Here is a 20,515-nt window from a genome sequence, read left to right as displayed (position 1 = left end):
TCCCCTTGCAGCTTAGGGCCCCACAGATGGGACAGATATTTCCATCTGAATGAAAGTAATGGGGAAACCAAGGCATTTCATGGAATACATTTTGGGCAAGGGAAGAGGTATGAGGCCAAGACACATGCAGCTTTCAGGGAGAGTAGGGACCTAAGTTCTGGTGAGTGGCTCCTAAGGGTGATGACCGTCTCCAGTGGAAGCTGCATCATTCCTCATTCCATAGCTTCCAAACTTGATCCTCTACGTCCAGATCGTTAGCTACCCAATGTCCTTTGAAAAAGGATCCTTTTCTGTTTATGGTGGATTTTGTTTCAGACGTTCAGTGTCTATTTACCAAATGCAGTCTGTGTTCTAGGAACTAGCTCTTAGCAATGAGAAAACGAAGAGATCCCTGTCCCCATAAAGCTTACTCTCTGTAGGGGAGACAGATGTTAAATATGAAAATGCTGCATGCCATATGAGAAGACAATAAATGTGGTCAGAAAAATAAAGCAGTTAAGGAGAAGAAATGCCAGGGCTGGGGTATGGCACATTTAAATAGGACGGATGGTCAGGAAAGGTCTGACCTAAAATTGAGTCAGGCAAGACCCCGGGGTCCCAAGATCGAGGCCCACATCGGGCTCCCTGCATGGAGCCTGCTTCTCCCTCTGCCTGGGTCTCTGCCTCTCTCTGTGTCTCTCATGAATAAATTAATAAAATCTTAAAAAAAAAAAAAAAAACCACAGTGAACAGACACTCAACCACTGAGCCACCCGGATGCCCCTCTTCTTACTGTTTTTAATGTGCTCCTAGAAAATTTAAAATTATGCAAGTAGCTTGCATCTGTGCCTTGCATTGTATTTCTACTGCTTCTCCAAACACACGCAGCCTCAAACCTTTTGAGGTACTCCCGCATTCCTCAGAATCCCACCTCCGGTCCTTGGGCCTTGCCTCCAAAGGACGCTGTCAGTCTCTCTGCTCCAGCCACTTCTACTATTGTTGTGGGCAGATTTCAGAACTTGAATCTGTGTGAAGCCAAATGGGAAAGACCGACCCTATGGGAGTCTCACCGCACCACCCCCACCCCATAAAATACCGAATGCAATTAGACCTTTCCTCATTTCACGGACACTTTTTCTCCTTCACTATCTTAGGTAAACATTATTTTTAAAACACCCTTCTAATGACGTGGCCGTTAGAACACAGCACTCCAGGGTGCCTGCGTGGGTGCCCCAGTTAAGCACCTGCCTTGGGCTCAGGTCATGACCTCAGGCCCTGTGATCAAGCCTCACGCGGGCTCCCTGCTCTGCTAGGAGCCTGCTTCTCCCTCTCCCCTTCCCCCTCCCCCTGCTGGCGCTCTCTCTCATTAGGTCAAATAAATAAGTAAAATCTTAAAGAAAGAATACGACATTCCAGAAAATGGGAGTAGCAGGGAAGAAAACCCAATCCCATCAAGCATACCTTAGTGATTTTGACCCTCTATTACTCCCTAGTTTTACAAAACCGAAAAGATGTCAAGAGTGAGTAAGTGCATGACCCAAGGTCACAGATCTGTACGAAGTAGTGACTACTGAAATCTGGGGTCTACCCAGATCCTGGGCTCTTACCCTTGTATCACAAGATGATGGAATCTCCAAAATTCAAAACCTTTGACGATTTAAACTTTTTTTTATAAATTTATCTTTTAAAATATTTTATTTATTTATTCTTTTTTTAAACTTGCTGGTTTTTCTTTTTCAATTTTTATTTATTTATGATAGTCACACAGAGAGAGAGAGAGAGAGAGAGGCAGAGACACAGGCAGAGGGAGAAGCAGGTCCCATGGAGGGACCCCGATGCAGGACTCGATCCCAGGATTCCAGGATCATGCCCTGGGATGAAGGCAGGCGCTTAAACCACTGAACCACCCGGGCTGCCCGACAATTCAGACTTTTACAGAACCTGGGTAAGGGAGATGACAAGAGGCGGTCATGGATGCAAACATCCATGATTACTAAACACTACCTGGAAAATAATGACAGTTATTTTCTGTTTGGGATACACATAAATGGGAAATTCTGTCACCTACGCAAGTTATTTGATCAAGCAGCCCGCACAGTTGTTCTCAACCACATGGGATGACGAGGACACACAGAATGTCGTCAGCCCTTCTGGGCAAAGCACCGTGCTAGACACCCTGTGCCTGGGCTCGTTTTCCCACCTGACAGCATGCGGGTCTGGTAACCCCATCTTACAGGCGAGGGGTCACAGGGCTAAGCACTGACCCCAGGCCCATCAGACTTCAGGGCCTCAGAGCTTGGCCATGCCCCGCTGGCTCCCGTGTAACAGTCTCATCAACCCTACTTCTAGGTGTCTCCCTTGGGGTTTAAAAGAACTAAGTCACTCTGAATTTCTGGCAAATTCCCTAAAGAAGAAAGAATTGTAATTCTGGGCCTCATTTCTCTGCATATTATAGATAAATTTAGTTCTGAGCATTTCTTAAGACTATTTTTGCATCCTTCTTATGCATTCATTTGGGATAGTTTAGAAAGAGCCTGTTTTTGAGAGGACTTTTAATCATTTACTGATTTTGAAGATGTGCTTCTGGAGAGAGCTCTCACAATTCCAGAAGCTGATCTGATGTTTTTTTGCCAAGTAATTGCATTTTTGCTTTCTGTCCCTTGCATGAGCCTTTATATCCCTGGAATTGTGAATTGAAAAAAAAAAAAAAATCCAGCTGTCAACCTAAGGCTTTGTATTTTATGACGGGGGCGGGGAATCTCTTTAACAGGTCCAGTTTCTTTTTTGCCCAGAAAGGCGTTGACTTAAAACATGATAATGCAAGTTTTAACCGAACACTGACTCCTCAAGCAGGATCTTGAGAGAAGTTCTTTAAATCCCGAGTCCCAGGATCTCCTAAGGTAAAATGAGAAACCTAAAATGTAGCTATTTGTTTGTACAAACCATCACAGTGTACAAATATGTTCACATCCGACAATCCGCAGAACCATTGTCTCTTGGCCACATTCCACAAGTGAAGAGGCCTGGGAAGCCATGAGGCCGTCGGAAGGCGGGAAGCAGCACTCGCGGGCTCTGTGACACGACACCCGATCGACGTCACGCGTACCTGCAAGTCCTTGACGGGACCTCGACATGCAGCTGGCGGGTCGCTTTGAATCCACAGCCAGGAAGAAAACTAGAGAGGTCGGGCACAAGGAGCGCTCGGGAAATATGGCAAAACGTGCATTTACTGTACCCGTGGCGTCTCCTACCAGGTGGCATCAGGGTCCACCTCGGACTGACGGTGGTCCCCTCCCTCCCTAAGGCTCTGGCCTCTGCACCGTCACCTGCCCCCTCCCCCGCCTTCTCCTGCCCCTCATCTTGGTAGGTTCCCTTCTCTATCTTGGTGCAGCCATAGAGCATCACTGGAGTTCCAGCTGTGTTGTCGGTTGGGGGGGGGGGGCTCTGGATCCCGCAGATCCTTCAGAGTGAACCCCGCCCAAAAAAAGACCTTTCTATGGTGAGTGCCAACCAGCTCTCCAATCTCGAAGCCTAACTTTGGACTCCTTAATTCGTAGTAGTATGGACCACAGCCCAGATAATGTTTCTACTAAAGTCAACCTAAAAACATCTGGTCAAATGGGAAAATAAATACACCCCCCCAACACACACGCACTAAAAGCAACCCCAAGATAACAGAAGGCAAAGAATGTTCAGAAGGCAAAGAATTCAATGTTAAGTGAATACACGCAGGTGGTGATTTAGCACCTCTGAAACGGGGGCGCACAGGTGGGGAGCCAGGCCCAGACTGGAGGAAGGGTCAGGGAGGCCGCCCAGGGAGGAGACTCCAGCCAGAGACGGTTGCATAACAAACAACTGCAGCTGACGTTTGGAGAGGCAGCCCAGGCGAGATGTGCCTTTTTCTACCCTTGGTGACAGGTAGAGGGAAGAAAAGTCTGCATAACCACGGGCCAATGTCCATAACATTTGTGTCCCCAATTTATGTTTTCTATATGGGAAAACAAAAACCTAGAGCTAAGAATTTTTTTTTTTTTTTTAGAGCTAAGAATTTAAAGTGGTCCCAGCAGAAGCAAATTAGAAATTTTAATGCAAAAAAAAAAAAAAAAGAAAGAAAGAAAAAAAAAGAAATTTTAATGCAAAACTTTAGGTATGAAAGTTCAAATTTCTGAAGTTTAATGGAAAAAAAAAGAAATAGTAAATGGATATAAATTCCAAAATGGTAGAGGGGGAAAAATCCAATTAAAAAAAAATTAAGAATGGAGGAAAAAGAAACATAGAAGGCAGGACGAAAAGCACAAAGATAACCGAAAATCAGGCCAAACCTATCAGTGGACTAGACTGTCCAGTGAAAAAATAAAGTTATCAAATTATTGATTAAAAATATCGAGCTCCGGGTTACCGTGGAGTTCGGGGGCAGCAGTGCACCGAGTCACAGCACTGGGGACTCAGCACTGGACCTCGGGCCGCGGGGCAGAGACTGCCTGGGACCGGGACAGACGGACGGACGGACCTGGGGAAGGCACCGGAGGCTGGACTGCACCTGCCATGGGGCCGGGGGGGGGGCGGGGGGGGCACCTGCCGAGGGGGTGGGGGTGGGGGAACCTGCCGTGGGGCCGGGGGGGTGCACCTGCTGTGGGGCCAGGGGGGTGCACCTGCCGTGGGGCCGGGGGGTTGCACCTGCCGTGGGGCCGGGTGGGGGGCACCTGCCCCAGCGTGGCCAGCTGGTGCGTGCGGGGCGGGGGCCCTGCTCCCGGCCGCCCCCAGCTCCCCCGAGTGTGCCCGTGCAAGGCTGCAGCCCCCGGCCCCACAGCAGGTGCCCCCTGGGACAGCAGGCACCTGGAGCGCAGACAGCAGGAAGGCACCAGGCCCAACCTACGCCAAGAACGTGTTTGCGGCCGTGGGACAGGCCGCGACCTACACCAGGTCCCGCGACGTCGGGGCGGTGGCCGCCTCAGGAGCCAGGGCCCAGCACCGGGCATCCGGCCAACACCCCTGCTCCTGCCATCGCACCCCTCGTGCCACAGCCCCAGGAGGATGCGCAGGCGGCAGTGAGGAGACGAGGGTCATCACGGCGACGACCGGGGCGCACCTGACACCCCACTAACTGCAGAAGGGACCGCGCGGCTGGGACGGTGACAGGTGCAGCGACAGGTGTGCAGGGAGCACCGCCTGAGGGGCTGCGCAGGCGGGGACACCGCGGGGACACCGGGGAGGGGCACCAGGTATCTGGAGGGACGGGGAGGGACGTGCCAGCATCCGTCGGCGGAGGCGCAAGGTGGCGCAGGGGCAGCTGCGGCAGGAGGCTTGGTCCGCAGGCCTCCCCACCAGCTCAGCATCCCCCAGCCCGGCCCCCCCAGCTCGCCCCCTCCAGCCCAGCGCGGGGCCTCGGGGAAACTGCCTCCTGGGCCGGGTCTCTGTGCTGGAGACGCGGCACCAGGCAGGGCCCAGAGGCTGTCCCCGATGGACAGGGGACTGGAGGGGTGCCCGTTCTCCTCTCCCCTCGCTCCCTGCTCTGCTCCAACACGAAGGTCCTGGGCAGGGGAGCAGCAGCAAGAGGGGAGCCCGCAGGACTCAGCTCCGGGTCTCCTCTACCCAAAGGGACGCGGGGCAGGGACAGGGAAGCATCTGGGCAAGAAGAGCGGGCCCTGGAGGTGAATGTGATGCAGCCCCTCGGCCCCCAGGAAGCCGGAAAAGGCCTGGGACGGAGCCCTTCCCTACCGGGGTACACTGGCCGGGACCACCACACGCTGGCCTGGTGCTGCACCGGGTCCAAGTGACAGTGCGAGCGTCGTTTCTTTTAAAGATTTTACTCGACAGAGAGAGTGCGAGCGGGGCAGCAGCCGTGGGTCGGAGGGAGGGAGAGGCAGCTCCCCGCTGGGCAGGGGACCCTGGGATGGTGACCTGAGCCGAGGACAGGTGCGCAACTGAGCCACCCCGGCGCCGGTGTCCAGATGCTCCAGCTGGAACCACGCACCCTCCCCTCGGCGTAGTCCTCCACTGGGGACTTCCGTTCCTGTTGGAACTGCTGGCACGTGCGCCATCATCCTTTCAGTTAATTTTCTTTGGATAATAGTAAATAGTTGAAAACGTGGGATCCTGGATAGGTTGTTTTTTAACAGTCTGGGATCAACATTCAGGGAAAAAAAAATCCTTGAAAGACTCTACGTGGCTGAGCACCACAACTTACAACCAGATTACTAGTGGCTAATCACAACCCAAACTTGCTTCGGGTTTTTAAAGGGCGTCTTGTATACCCACCTAATGGTGAAAACAAAATGTGAAAGTGTATGGGATGGGCTAAATATAGACAAAAATGGCACCAAAATACTTAACCACTGATGTCTGAGACTGCTAACATATTATTTCAAGGAAAAAAACCTGAATATCTGGTATAAACAGTTCTGTAATGCTTTTTCTGTCCTTGGCATGGTCATCAGGAAACCCATATATGAGACCCATTATTGACAACCAAAAAAAAGTTCATGTACTAGAGAAGTGTATCTCCTCTCATCCTTGCTCAACAGCTTGAAGGCATGTGAAGGGTGCCTACGATGGCCTCCTGAGGTGGGGCAAGCCGCAAATGCACGGAAGGAACTCAAGGACTGAAGAATGCATTCTACAAATTTTGGAAAAGAAAGACTTGTATGAATACTCAAATTGTGATGGTCTCACAAAGAACAGCCAAGGGCTGCTGTTTCCTAAGACTGTCACTTACATTTTAAAAATGTGCCTCCAGCGAGCACGGTCTGAATGAGGGTTGTACTCTGGTTTCCTCCACAAATGATCACTTAGGAACTCCCATGGGCTTGTCTGGAATTCTGGTTTCTCAGTCTTAAAACGGAGACAAAAAGTCTACTTGTCTTGTAAATATAATGAAAAACTTCATTAGCTCACTGAGGCATCTTGAAATAGTGATTAAGCCTAAAAACTCTTTATGACATTAAAAGGTTGAAATCATGAGTAAGAAGCCCTTCATAGCCTTTATTAGTATTTAATGTAAAAGCCAACTAGTAATAAAAATCAAGAGTCAAGCTATGTTTCCCCCATCGTGATTTTTTTTTTACATGCAAACTGAACCATTAGACTTTTTCAGAAAATTTGCCAGCAGGGGGCAGGGTGCTCATAATTAAAATAAGATTCTATGTTTTAAAAATTTGAGAATCTAAAAAATAAATAAATAAATAAATAAATAAATAAATAAATAAATAAATAAATAAAAATAAATTTGAGAATCTGATCAACTCCTAGTAGATAGAAAATAGACTAAGAATGATTTTATAAACCTGCTTCAAAGTCACTTGGGCATTTTAGTGTCAAAGGATGTTACTGGAAGCTATCCCTGCTATAGAAGTATCTGTAGTTGTGGCAAAACCACTTTAGAGCAACTGCAATGAACACAAGAACTCAAATAATAATAAGCCTTATGGATCCTTTGACTTTTTTTTAAAGATTTATCTATTTATTTGTTCATGATAGACATGAAGAGAGAAAGAGAGAGAGAGAGAGAGAGAGAGAGGCAGAGACACAGGAGGAGGGAGAAGTAGGCTCCATGTCGGGAGCCCGACGCGGAACTCGATCCCGGGACTCCAGGATTGTGCCCTGGGCCAGAGGCAGGCGTTAAACCGCCGAGCCACCCAGGGATCCCGACTTTATTTTTTAAAGCCTTTTTTCTTTCAAGATTTTATTTATTTATCCATAATAGACACACAGAAAGAGGCAGAGACACAGGCAGAGGGAGAAGCAAGCTCCGTGCAGGAAGCCCGATGCGGGACTTGATCTCAGGACCCCAGGGTCACAGCCTGAGCCAAAGGCTCAACTGCTGAGCCACCCAGGCGTCCCCGAGCCTTTAACTTTATAATACTAAAAGGCAAACTCTCTGGTTTAAGCGTTTAATCACTCACTTCAAAAAATATTTTATCAGGCAGCCCAGGTGGCTCAGCGGTTTAGCGCCACCTTCAGCCTGGGGTCCTGGGATCGAGTCCCACATCGGGCTCCCCGCAGGGAACCTGCTTCTCCCTCTGCCTGGGTCTCTGTGTCTCTCATGAATAAATAAATAAAAATCTTAAATAAATATTAATTCAAAATAAGCCCGATAATACTATAAGCCCCAAAAGGAAATTTAGCTTTTTAGATAAAGGAGTAAAAAGTAATTTCTAAACACTATAGAAGATGAAGTATATGCTTCGGATATTACTAAGCTCAACTGTACAACATAAACCTGATAGTTCACTGAAACATGGACCAGTACTTCAGATCACAGACACCTGCATATACAATTGTATCTTTTATGAGTTAATGACAAAAAAAATACATTTTATTCTGGATCACTGCAAGTTTCAAGTCTTTGTCTTGAAGTTTTTGGTTTGTTATTTAAATGAAAATGGTCTGTTACTCTTGGAACTCTTGATCTTAACAGTTGCAGAGGTCCAAATCTGAAGAATTTAACAAAAAAAGCACTATAAATTACTTACTTGTACAGCATTTTCCTTAGTACAAGTTGTTAAAATTGCCACAGAAAATATCTGCCAATTCTAAACACCTAGATGGGAAATACATCCTTCTATGTTACCCTGTGTTGATTTAATACTTTGGCTATACTGTGTATTGTAAAAAAAATTATAGGGTTATAAATAACTTATCCGCTAGGCTATAAATCTCACTAAACAAAAAATACAGAAGCAAGCACACAGTTGAGAGATACACTGTAATTTTTCTTTTTTTCCAGTTTCACCTTAAGATCACAAAATTACACCATTTTTATTAGATGTGATGGGCTGAGGACAACAGAAGTGCTCAAATTCACCTTATTCTAACAATAGGGCAATGAAGCACAATGAAAAGCTGAATTCTAACTGTAAATGTTTTTTTTTTGAAACATAACATTTTCAAATCTGCTTAAATCCAGAGAGATTTTTATTACACAATTTGATTTTTACATCAATAAAATCTTAGATATATAACAATACAGATGAAGGAACAAGAATTTAATTTGTATTGAAATAAATATTAGATATACAAAGCACATAGAGTGAAAAAGGGTCACAATAAATTAAAGTGGAGACATCATTTTGTTCAATCACCAAAGAAAGCCCTTGACACTTCCAATTTCATACCATCAAATTTATCATTCTTGCTGATTTAAGCAGAACACAAAACAAATATGGATCCCAGGGCTTACTTTCACAGGTACCAGCATAGATAATTTACTACAGTGATCCAATTTGGAAATCAGTAGGGACCAGTAAATCGCTGCATAAAAGAAAGAGCGAATGAGGCCCTTTTTCCTTAGTGTCAGCAGGCTATGATTATTATGTTTATTAGATTTTCTTGAAAGGACTTCACATTTTCTCAAATATTCAGGAGAAATATATTTCCCCTCTGAGCCCTACATTAGCATTTATGTGCGTTGGTCTTGAATATAGGAGAATGATGAATTTTTCAATTTATTTTATAAATTTATACAGTCTGGATAGTATTGGCCTGAAGAGTATAACTCCCCAACCTGTACGGATTAGATATTAAAAATGGATTCAAGAGAGGTTACTAAGAAATGCTGACATACTATCTACACAAATTTTTTAGTTCAATATATCCCATTATATGGAGCACCAGAACTAATGCATTTATAAATCAAACAGTGTTTTATGACTCTTTCTAGACTTTGTGACCCTTTTACATTTGTTCCAATAAAGACACATCACAAATGTTACCTGCCCAAGACTTTGCCCATTTGGTCTCAACTTACAAATATACATGAAGGCAAAAATTCATGTCAAAAGCAATTGTTCTACTCGGAAGGTACAAAAGAAAATCTAGAATTCAACTGTCATGAACTAAGAAAAAAAAAACTAGTTTAAAAGGATTGAGCATATCAAAAAGTTACTTTCAAGAAGGCTATGAAGGAAAATGTGAGATGACTGGAGCCTTTCCTTCTCCTTTAATGTGAGTTAATTTTTAGATTACAGCAAAGGTATCTACCAATTTTTTTTCTAATTCTCTATGAAACAGAATCTGCTTTAGATTTTAAAAATACTGTAATTTTTCTCCTGTCGCATCAACTCAAACTGAGTGCAGCTTTCCTATTTGCGCTGCACAAGAGAAGGAGCACTCTAGGGTTCATCCCTCACACAGAAAAAAACAGTTCCTTCTCAGGACCCACCTGTATACCACCTTAGAAGATACACGTGTCCAAAATAATTACTAGCGGGAATCCTTCCAAATTTTCTTATCCTTAATACCAGATCCAGCAACAACTTTCCACTCTGAATATTAGAAGAGGGCTGCTCAATTAAAACAAACCCTGGAAACGACTCCTGGATTTACAGACATACTTTTGCCACACTATCTACTAAACTACATCATTATACACACACACACACACACACACACACACACACACACACACACACACATATATAGCCTCTGCAGAATTCTAATCCTAGAGAAATTCCACTGTGGTGTAAAATAGAAACTAGTTGTCTCTGCAACTCAAACTGAATTTACAAGTCTAAGTATCATTCTTGATATAATAACCAAAATATTTCAATATGCTTTTATATTACCACGAAAAGTCTAAATTTTAAGAGACTGAACTGGCCATACCTTGTATACCTACAAAACGACCATGAAAAAATTCTAAGTACCATATTTCTACACACCTGAAAATTAAGGATAAAGAACACTCTTATAATTGATGTATTTAGGTGATTCAGGCACTATTTATAAAGAAAAAAACCCAAAACAACACAGGGCCCGTGATCTGAATGATGCCGTTCCCAAGTGTGACCTATATTCCCATTTAACTAGAAAGTACACATTACCAGGGCACTTCCTCCAGCTTTTCAACATTTCAATATTTTACTACGATTCCAATATAACCGAATACGTAGCAATGCAGTTTCATTACATTACTATGTACTCACAGTAAATACTTATTAAACATTTGTTGAATTTGAGTAATTACATATTAAAAAGGGCGAAGGGCACCAGGTCCTCAGTCTGGCTGACTCCCGCACCTCTGGTGGCATCGGACCTTCCCTTCCCGGAGGCTCCCTGAGGAAAGCCTGCCACCTACCGCTCAGGACCGTGACTGTCTGTGGTTACTTCCTCCCTTGAGGATCTCATTAACAGAGGAAGAATCAAGACTGGTCTAAATTTGGGTGGTAGCTTTGAGGCTAGCAGATCCTAGGGGGATCTGGGCTGGCATGGGCGGGGGCGGGGAGGGAGGGTGTTTTAGAGTAACTATTTTAATCAAAATAAACTCCTCAGGATTAGACAAAAGTCTTTAACCACAAATCCCTCAAAATTAATTCCATTCACTCTGATCTCAAACTTTTAAAAAACTAAGTCTCTCGGTTCCACTTATCTCATTACATATACACTCATTTTCCTTTCCACGTCAAATAATATTCATGTCCTAACCTTATAAACCTAAATCAGAATTTTTGATCTTGATTTTTAGAAAGAGAATTCTGACAGCTTTACAAAATTCAGTTATAAAACAGATCTCCTAAATTTTTCATAACTTCTGGTTTAATACCACAGCATGCTTTGATTTTCCCTGCAAGGGAGGTTCCTAAATATCTAAATTTAATTACTTGCTTACTTCCAGGAGCATCTACCTTGGTAAATTTTATTCCAAGAAAATGTAAATACAAATTATTATTTAAGAAATTTCTCTTTGGACTGACATTAAACAGAATTTACTTCATGAGGAATCAAGTATACAAAAAGAATATAGAATTCTTGTTGTAATAAAAGTAGGTTCTATGTTCAGTTTCCACCTGTCCAAGAGGGTTTAATATCTAAAAGTACTAGAAGAACAATCGCATACTGTATCACTTCTAAAGAATTAGATATTCTGGATGTTAACTTTTTTAAACCCAGACGTAAAAACAGGTTCAGCTAAGCTATAGTTTCTCCTATTTCATTCATTCCACATACTGCTACTGTATTTCTAATTTTAATTTGATAGAGGTACCTATTAAACTATCATTCTAGAGCCAAATCAGCTGGTTGCATGTATACGTATTGCAGGATTCCTAACTACAAGCCATGCAAACTAAGTATCTGGTAATGCTCAAATTGTAAAATTTACTTTTTCATGACTCGAGGAGTATTTTATTTATAAATCAAGCCTTCCATGAAAGAACAGTCCATCAGGAGCGTATCAGAAATATAATCTTGTATGTGATAAAAAGCCTCAACTTTTAAAGCACAGGGTTTCTGAATTATTAAGTTTTAATATTAAAATTCCTTTTGTTAAAACCAACATGAAATCATTTCCTTTAGGGAAATCTTTCTGACCAAAAGTAATTTCTAAACGAAGGAGGAAAAACTCAGAACAGAGGCATACTCATAGGTCATTAAAAGACAATCATAGAAAAACAACTCACAAGAAAATTAATAAATGGAAAAAATGGCAAAATTTGAGTAAGTTCTATATTTTAACTAATAGTATTGTTCCAGGACTAATTTCTTAGTTTTGATAACTGTATAGTTACATAAGATGTTAATATAAGGGGAAGCTTGTAAAAGGTTATACAAGAACTCTTGGTGCTATTTTTGCAACTTTTCTATAAATTTAAAAGTATCTCATGATTAAAAAAAATTGTAGAAAACAAACTAGTAACTTAAAAATAAATCACTTCAGCTGCCATATTTCTTGATATAATTCAAGACTTAAGTTTTAAAGACATCATTAGAAATCAATATGTTTACTTAACATTATAATCACTTTATTGCTCTAGAAAATTAGTTCTTAAAACCATCAAATTACATATATAGTGATGAGGCGAGCTACACACCCATCCACCCACCCAATCAACTGTATTGCATGAGGCTGCTTTTCTAACTTAGTAGATAAATATTATACAAAAATACAAAAAACAGTTGGTTACAGTTGAGCTATCAAGTAGATGTCACATTTCCAGAGATGGGAAAGTTGAACAAAAAGGAAACTGAGGTTACTGACAAGTATGAATGTATCTGAGAAATCCATTTACATGCAGACAGAAGAAAACTGGTTACAAAAACTATGACTAAAAACTTTGCAGTGTTTTAAACATTCCTAATCATGCAACAGTAATAAAGATCAGAATCAATTTTATAAAGAAGTTGACGGCAGCTCAACAAACAGGATTTAACATATTATACAACTCCAATCACGGCTGCATAATACACCCAATACTCCCAAATTGACCTGTGCATTACAAAATTAAAATGCACACTGTTCCCCCACAATTCCTCCTCCAGCCCCATTCCCAATCAATTATCTTACCTATAAACCTTTCCATTTAACCTTTTAAAAATCAGATTGGATAGGTCACAGTATGTAATCTACAGGATAATCTTCATTATTTCAGAACAGACACCAAGCACAGGCATATGCTCAATCTTCAGTCACATTCCTTTCAAAAGATATCTGAACTGCTGCAACTGTCTATGAAAATTCAACCCTAAGAAACTGAGAAAATTGGCAGTCAAGAATCTGATCTAATTCTACGAACTATAGTAATACTAATAATCTATGTGTCCACATTTGTAGAAGGGTTTCCTATTTGAGAAAGGTTACTGAATGGCTCTCTGAAAGGAGAAAGGTTACTGAATGGCTCTCTGAAAGGAAAGCTGTAGAACTACCACGGCTTTCTGATGTAAAACAGTTGTGACCCCAGATATTTACCCATTTGGCTAACAAGCTTATAGCTCAGCCTTCTAAAAAATATTCAAAGCCACATTAAGTAGTTATGGAAATAAAATTTTGGAAGGTCATAGTGTAAGATGCATGCAGAATTCCTCTTATAATGGTATATCCAAAATAAATCCTAACAAAGCAGCACAAAATCAATTTAAGAACAATTTGAAATTAAATACAGTGGTAAAGGTTTCTTTTAAAATCATCAACCAAAATAACTAAATGGCAAAAGAATACTGTCTCAAAATATAATGCATTCATGTATGTTAATATTACCATAATGAAATCATGCCAGATGTAAATTTAGAGTACCAATTAGGTTCAAAGAAATTTAAGAGCTACTTTTACAATAAGAGAAATAAATGTATTTCATGATAAAGGCACAGCAGCATTTAAAAAAATTTTGATACATTTATCACAAGATAGAAACTTCCTTAACCATGAACAACACAGCACAGTAAAATTTTCTTGGGAATTTTTAAAAGGCTTGGTTTAACATGCCAGGAAAATAATCATGTTTCCACTGAGATGTATTTATGTAAATTATGTAAATTGGATTGAGGTCAGTTTTACACCTGGAATTAACAACCCCGAGCAGAAGTACCAACTCCTAAAAATGCTTATTTATACTATATATAACTTAGGTGGATGTTACACTATGCAACTGTTGGTGCCAGTCTGCTTATAAAAGCAATACTCTGGAGACAAAGTCTTCTCACAAACAGTGGGCAAGCCGGTTTCATTATTACATGTTCAACAACAATCCTCAGTTCATTAAACAAGGTCCTGCAAAATAAAATAGTTTTCTTTCAGACACAAAAGGAAAAAGAATACAAAGCAAATGCTGATAAAGGAATTCCCCATAGCCACTAAAGAATCTGAAGTAAAAGAAATAACTAGAATGCACCGTAGGAAACACACAAAATAAAATTCTCAAAATCCGTATTTGTGTCTTTTGGAGGGTGAGGGAACAGCATCTGATCAATGGTTATCTCCAAGGGCTGAGATAAGGGGTGATTTATACCTTCTTTACAGGAGAGTCACATCATTTTCACATTTAATTTTGGTAAATTCACTAGTTTTAAAAAAGAGCAAGAAAGTGAAATTCCATCTATTTTCCTTAAACTATCACCTTAAACATACATAATGCCTCTCAGAGCTCTCGTCATCTATAAAACAGGAAGATGGACTTCATGGAGTCACCCAGTAAGTTAAGTGAGACAGCAGAGAAGATACTCCGTAAGTGCTATTTCCCAATCAAGCCAGTTCCTGTTTATCTTCAGACTCAAGCCCGACTCCTACCATCTATGCCTTCTCTATGCCTTCTCTGGTCATAATGGAACCTGCGGCTTCATCTCCTCCCCCACTCTCTGCCAGGACTCCCGAATCCCCAGTCATGCCGCACTTCTGTGCCCCAAACAGGCCGCTGACTTTAACCGTGCCTGCTGCCTCCAAAGGACTCCTTAGGACCCGCATCACACACACAGTACAGGCTGGCAGACATAAAATCATGCATGTTGGCGAACTGTGATTTACAAGAGCTTTTGAAAGGTCACCCAGAGTAATTCTGATTATTCACTTTTGAGTTTTCACTTTATGTGCTGACTCATCCTGTGTAAGACAATTCCTGCTCTACCTTTCTGTATCCTCTGTTATTTTGCTGGTTAGGAAAAAGAAAAGCTACCATTTTAAAAAAGGATGTAATATGCTTTCACACAAAGACAGGAAGGAAATCTGTAAAGATGCAATTTTATCCAACCACCTGCCCTTGTATCTACCTGTGGCAGGCCACAACTCTCCTAGGTCCCAGGCCAGAAAGGGCTTCTTTATCTTGGTCTTCCTCCCCAAGCCCTAAGCTCTTACCTCCTGAATCTTTCAAATTTATCCCTTTTTATTTTACACAGAATTAGTTTAGGCTCTGGACTACTCTCACAGTCTCCAAAGTGGCCCTTCTTTCCTCTTGCTGAGCCGGTGACATGTCTTCTGGGATATTTCTAAATCAGATCTGATCACCTTCTCAACCCCTCCATGTTCTGAGCTTCAAATGCTCCTCCCTCCCATGAAATAAAATCTAAACCCTTTCTTGCTCTCTCCCTGTCTTAACTTCTAGGCACAGAGCTTCATTACTTCCCTCTACACTTCCCTGACTCAAGCACCTTGCACTTTCAGGGGCCCCCGTGCCCGAACTCAGACTTCAGAAGGCCTGGCTTCTGGTACCACTTCCTGGATGAGCTCCCCATCAGCTGCCTCCTTGTTCTCTGTGCTCTCACAGGACAGTCACCAGCACACTGACTTACAGAGGGTCTAATTCACTCAGCTCTAAGGCTCTAGGAAGCAAGTACTTCAAGCCTACATCAACTTACCACCAACACACAATCACTGTCTTCTGAATGACTCTAATGAATAAAACTAGATGACACCTTGAAAATACATTGGTCAAACCCCTCAGGTTACAAATGAGGCCTAAAGTCAACGGCTTGCCTTAAGGTCGTGCCGCTAGTTTTTTGGTTTTTTTTGAGATTTTATTTATTTATTCATGAGACCCACAGAGAGAGGCAGAGACACAGGCAGAGGGAGAAGCAGGCTCCCTGCGGGGAGCCTGATGTGGGACTCGATCCCAGGACCGCAGGATCACGCCGTGAGAAGGCAGATGATTGCCCCGGGCATCCCCACGTGGCTAGTTCTTTCATTCCTGGCTCTACCCCTGGCATGATCTAGACCATGTCTCAGAGCTGCTCTGGAGCAGCAGTGACGACAGAACAGTCAGTGACGATGAAAATGTTAGGATCCCTGGGTGGCGCAGCGGTTTGGCGCCTGCCTTTGGCCCAGGGCGCGATCCTGGAGACCCAGGATCGAATCCCACGTCGGGCTCTCGGTGCATGGGGCCTGCTTCTCTCTGCCTGTGTCTCTGCCTCTCTCTCTCCCTCTGTTACTATCATAAATAAATAAATTAAAAAAAAAAAAAAAAAAAGAAAATGTTTCTCTGTGCTTTCCTTTTTTTTTTTTTTTTTTTTTTAACTTTTATTTATTTATGATAGTCACAGAGAGAGAGAGAGAGAGAGGCAGAGACATAGGCAGAGGGAGAAGCAGGCTCCATGCACCGGGAGCCCGATGTGGGATTCGATCCCGGGTCTCCAGGATCGCGCCCTGGGCCAAAGGCAGGCGCCAAACCGCTGCGCCACCCAGGGATCCCTCTCTGTGCTTTCCAACAGTGATCACCACAGCCACACATGGCTTCTGAGTGTGTGAAATTGGCTAACATGACTCAGGAATTGAGTTTTAAAGTATATGAATTTTAATTAATTTTTTTATTTAAATGGTCAAATGCGGGGCACCTAGGTGGCTCAGGAGTTAAGCATCTGACTCTTGATCTCATCTGAGGTCTTTGTCTCAGAGTCATGCATTCAAGCCCCAGTTGGGCTCCATGCTGGGCATGGTTAAGCATCTGCCTTCAGCTCAGGTCATGATACCAAGGTCCCGCGATCAAAGTGGAAGCCCCTTGTCCCCGGCTTTGCTCAGCGGGGAGTCTGCTTCTCCTTCTCCCTCTGCTCCTCCCCCCTGCTTATATGTGCTCTCTCTTGCTCTGTCAAATAAACAAAATTAAAAAAAAAAAAAAAAACCCAAAAAACAAAATGTAGTTTTTATAGGCTGTTTATCAATATTTTTAAGTACACATATTTCCCATTACCTTCCCTCTGTTTTGTTTTGTGTGCTTATGCAAGATCTCTGAAAATGCTTATTGGCACATATTTGTGTTACCTAGATCCACTGCTATCCTTTCCTTTTTTATCCCACTGGACACTTCTAAAATTTCTCTGAATTAAGGGCATGTGGAGAAAATGGGGGTAGAGATTATAAGGGTATAAAGCAGTAGAGGAAAACAAATCTGCTGATGAAAATGTGTATGAGGGCAGGGGCCCCAAAGATACTGTTTTCTGAAATGAATACATGAACCAGAATGAAAAAGGGCAAAAACTCATGGAATCAAGTAAAACTGAAGGTTTATTCCTGACTAGGGACTTATTCAGAACCTATGTCTAATGGGGATCCCTGGGTGCCTTGGCAGTTGAGCATCTGCCTTTAGCCCAGGGCGTGACCCTGGGTCCTGGGATCGAGTCCCACACTGGGCTCCCTGTATGGAGCCTGCTTCTCCCTCTGCCTCTGCTTCTCTCTCTCTGCATCTCTCATGAATAAATAAATAAAATCTTAACAAAAAAAAAAGAAAAGAAAAGAAAAGAAAAGAAAAGAAAAGAAAAGAAAAGAAAAGAAAAGAAAAGAAAAAGAAAGAAAACCTATGTCTGAACTAAGCTCTATCTTAGGAAGTACTTTAAGAAAGACATTGTCTAACAGAGCATAAAAACCCCTCAAAAACATGAATCAGAATTATAGAAAGAGGAAAATAAGTTATGTATTAAAAACACAGCCAAATCTAAGTATTTTTCAAACATTACTTCATTTCACCTCCAGGAAGAGGTTTTCTCCTCCACCAGTGAAGAAATTAAAATTTAATTAACTTGCCTAAAGTTACACACCTGGCAAATGATGGACCAGCATTCAACTTCAGTTCTTTTACTTTTCTCATGAAAATAAGGATCACGCTAAAACACTCAATTTCTGACTGAGCTCTACTATACAATGAATTTTAAATTTGTAAACAAAAGCTACTTTAACATTAGCATCCCAGTAACATATCCCAGAAGCTGTTAAAAACTACTATTCGTTTCAGTTTCACTCTAACCTGTGAGATCAGCACGCAGAACTTAACTGTCTCATGTAAGCCTCCATTCCTGAACATTACGGTAACGCATTCAAATATTTCTGCTTCCTCCAAACTACTCTGCACAAGTCTATTAGAAGAGTAAGATCATGTCCAAGCCATGATTCCTATACATCTAAAAGATAAATTCCAAACTTCTGATCCAGAAATTCAAGAAGTTTTACAATTTGGCTCTAATACACCTTGTTAATCTCAGCTACACCCACTTAGCACTCAGGATCCCTGGTATCGCCACACAGGTCCATCCAATGCCCTTCAACATGGCTTGTTCCTTCTTGTCTTTGAACTTATGTTCCTACTCTCTTCCTACCTAAAATGCTGTTACCTATCCTGTCTATTCAAAGGCTTTAATTTTCTCGAACAATTAAAATCTCTGCTTTGTGAAACTTTCACGGGCCCTTTTTATATCCTGGCTCAAGGATCTCTCCTCCCTGTGGAGCACAGTATTGATAGGATACAGCAAACACAAGAGTGCATCATATATTGGGTTTGTGAACGCTGTATCCTGAACTACTGTTTCCTTATTATCTGACATATGGTTTTGTTTCTTCAATTAGGAAAGTGCCTTGAGATTGGGACTGATGTCTTAGACATCTTTAAATCTCTTAAACTTGAATACTATTTTATTTGATTACTACTTTGGTGGAGATCAAGGTAGATCCGGTCTCAAGTTCTAAAAAGAAATACAACCACCTTCTCACTAACCCTACTAAGGCCTGGAAGTTAAATTTACAAAAAAAAAATCTCTTGCTTAACTCTAACATAAAAGCTAAATAACTCTTAAACGTTATACTCTATTTTACAATACTCTCAACAAATAAAACAGATTTAAACTAATCACCAGCTTACCGACAATATGGATTTCTTCGAGAGGAATATCGAAGAGTAAGAAATCTGTAGTATATAAAAGGCTGGAGCAAACTTCCTTGACCACTGAAATAAATAAATAAAAGGGTAAGAAATATACATTAACAATTCATATGTACACTCTCAAAACTGAAAGCAATTTAACTGAAGAATGTGTGTGCTTTCATTCATTACATGGTCATGGCAGGGGTGCCTGGGAGCTCAGTCAGTTAAGCATCAACTCTTGATCTTGGCTCAGGTCATGATCTCAGGATCATGAGACTGAACCCCGTGTCCAGCTCTGTGCTGGGCAAAGAGCCTGCTTAAGACTTTCTCTCTCCCTCTGCCCCTCCCCAGTGGCTTCGTGCACGTGTAAGTGCTCTCTCTCTAAAAATAAACAAAATAAATGGTCATGGTAGTATCTATCATGTCTAAATCAAAGTTTATTTACTTAGAGCAGAGGTGCAAGAGCACAAATGGGGGGGAGGGGGGCAGATTCCCCATTGAGTGTGGACCCTGAGATCATGACCTGAGCCAAAATCAAGAGTTGGATATGTATCCAATTGAGCCACCCAGGCACCCCTAAATCAGTTATTCTTTATTTTTTTTTAATTTTTATTTATTTATGATAGTCACACAGAAAGAGACAGAGACATAGGCAGAGGGAGAAGCAGGCTCCATGCACCAGGAGCCCGACGTAGGACTCGATCCCGGGTCTCCAGGATCGCGCTCTGGGCCAAAGGCAGGCACTAAACCGCTGCGCCACCCAGGGATCCCCAATCAAAGTATTTCTTAAGAAGAAAGTAAGAGTGGCACCTGGCTGCCTCAGTTGGTAGAGTATGTGACTCTTGATCTTGGGGTTGTAAGTGTAAGCCCAAGTTAAGTATACAGCTTACTTAAAAAGAAATAAAAGAATATACATATGATTGCTAAAGACTAAGATGTTATCGTTTAAATTTTTATAAACATCATATTGATGTATATATTAAGTTTAAAACCTATTAAATAAATACATCAGAAAATGTATACAGATGCCTGAGTTGCTCAGTCAGTTAAGCCTCTGACTTCAGCCCAGGTCATGATCTCAAGGTCCTGAGATCCAGTCCTGCGTCACACTCCCCACTCAGCATGGAGTCTGACTGTCCTTGTCCCTTTCCCTCTCATTCTGCCCCCATCCCCACTCATGCTCTCTCTCGAATAAATAAAACCTTTCAAAAGAT

General features: G+C 42.2%; 1 protein-coding gene across 2 annotated transcripts in view; it reads right to left on the bottom strand.

Moving 5' to 3' along the window:
* The window catches only part of TMEM33 (transmembrane protein 33), a 38,430-nt gene that overhangs the window by 3,916 nt on the left and 13,999 nt on the right, over nt 1–20,515 (bottom strand). Inside the window, exons 7-8 of one of the 2 annotated variants that reach the window (XM_077847866.1) lie at nt 19,299–19,382; nt 8,670–14,458 (exon numbers count right to left, since the gene is read on the bottom strand). In XM_077847866.1, the coding sequence (XP_077703992.1) occupies nt 14,329–14,458; nt 19,299–19,382 (214 nt within the window). In that variant the 3' untranslated portion in view covers nt 8,670–14,328. Of the gene's footprint in view, nt 1–8,669; nt 14,459–19,298; nt 19,383–20,515 lie in introns of those variants that run through there. The other variant, XM_077847867.1, reaches the window with a different exon arrangement.

This window comes from Canis aureus, chromosome 14 (genome assembly GCF_053574225.1).
Source record: "Canis aureus isolate CA01 chromosome 14, VMU_Caureus_v.1.0, whole genome shotgun sequence".
NCBI classification, from domain to species: domain Eukaryota; kingdom Metazoa; phylum Chordata; class Mammalia; order Carnivora; family Canidae; genus Canis; species Canis aureus.
The sequence above is the reverse complement of the archived record's forward strand: the minus strand, read 5'-3'. Positions and strand labels throughout refer to the sequence as shown.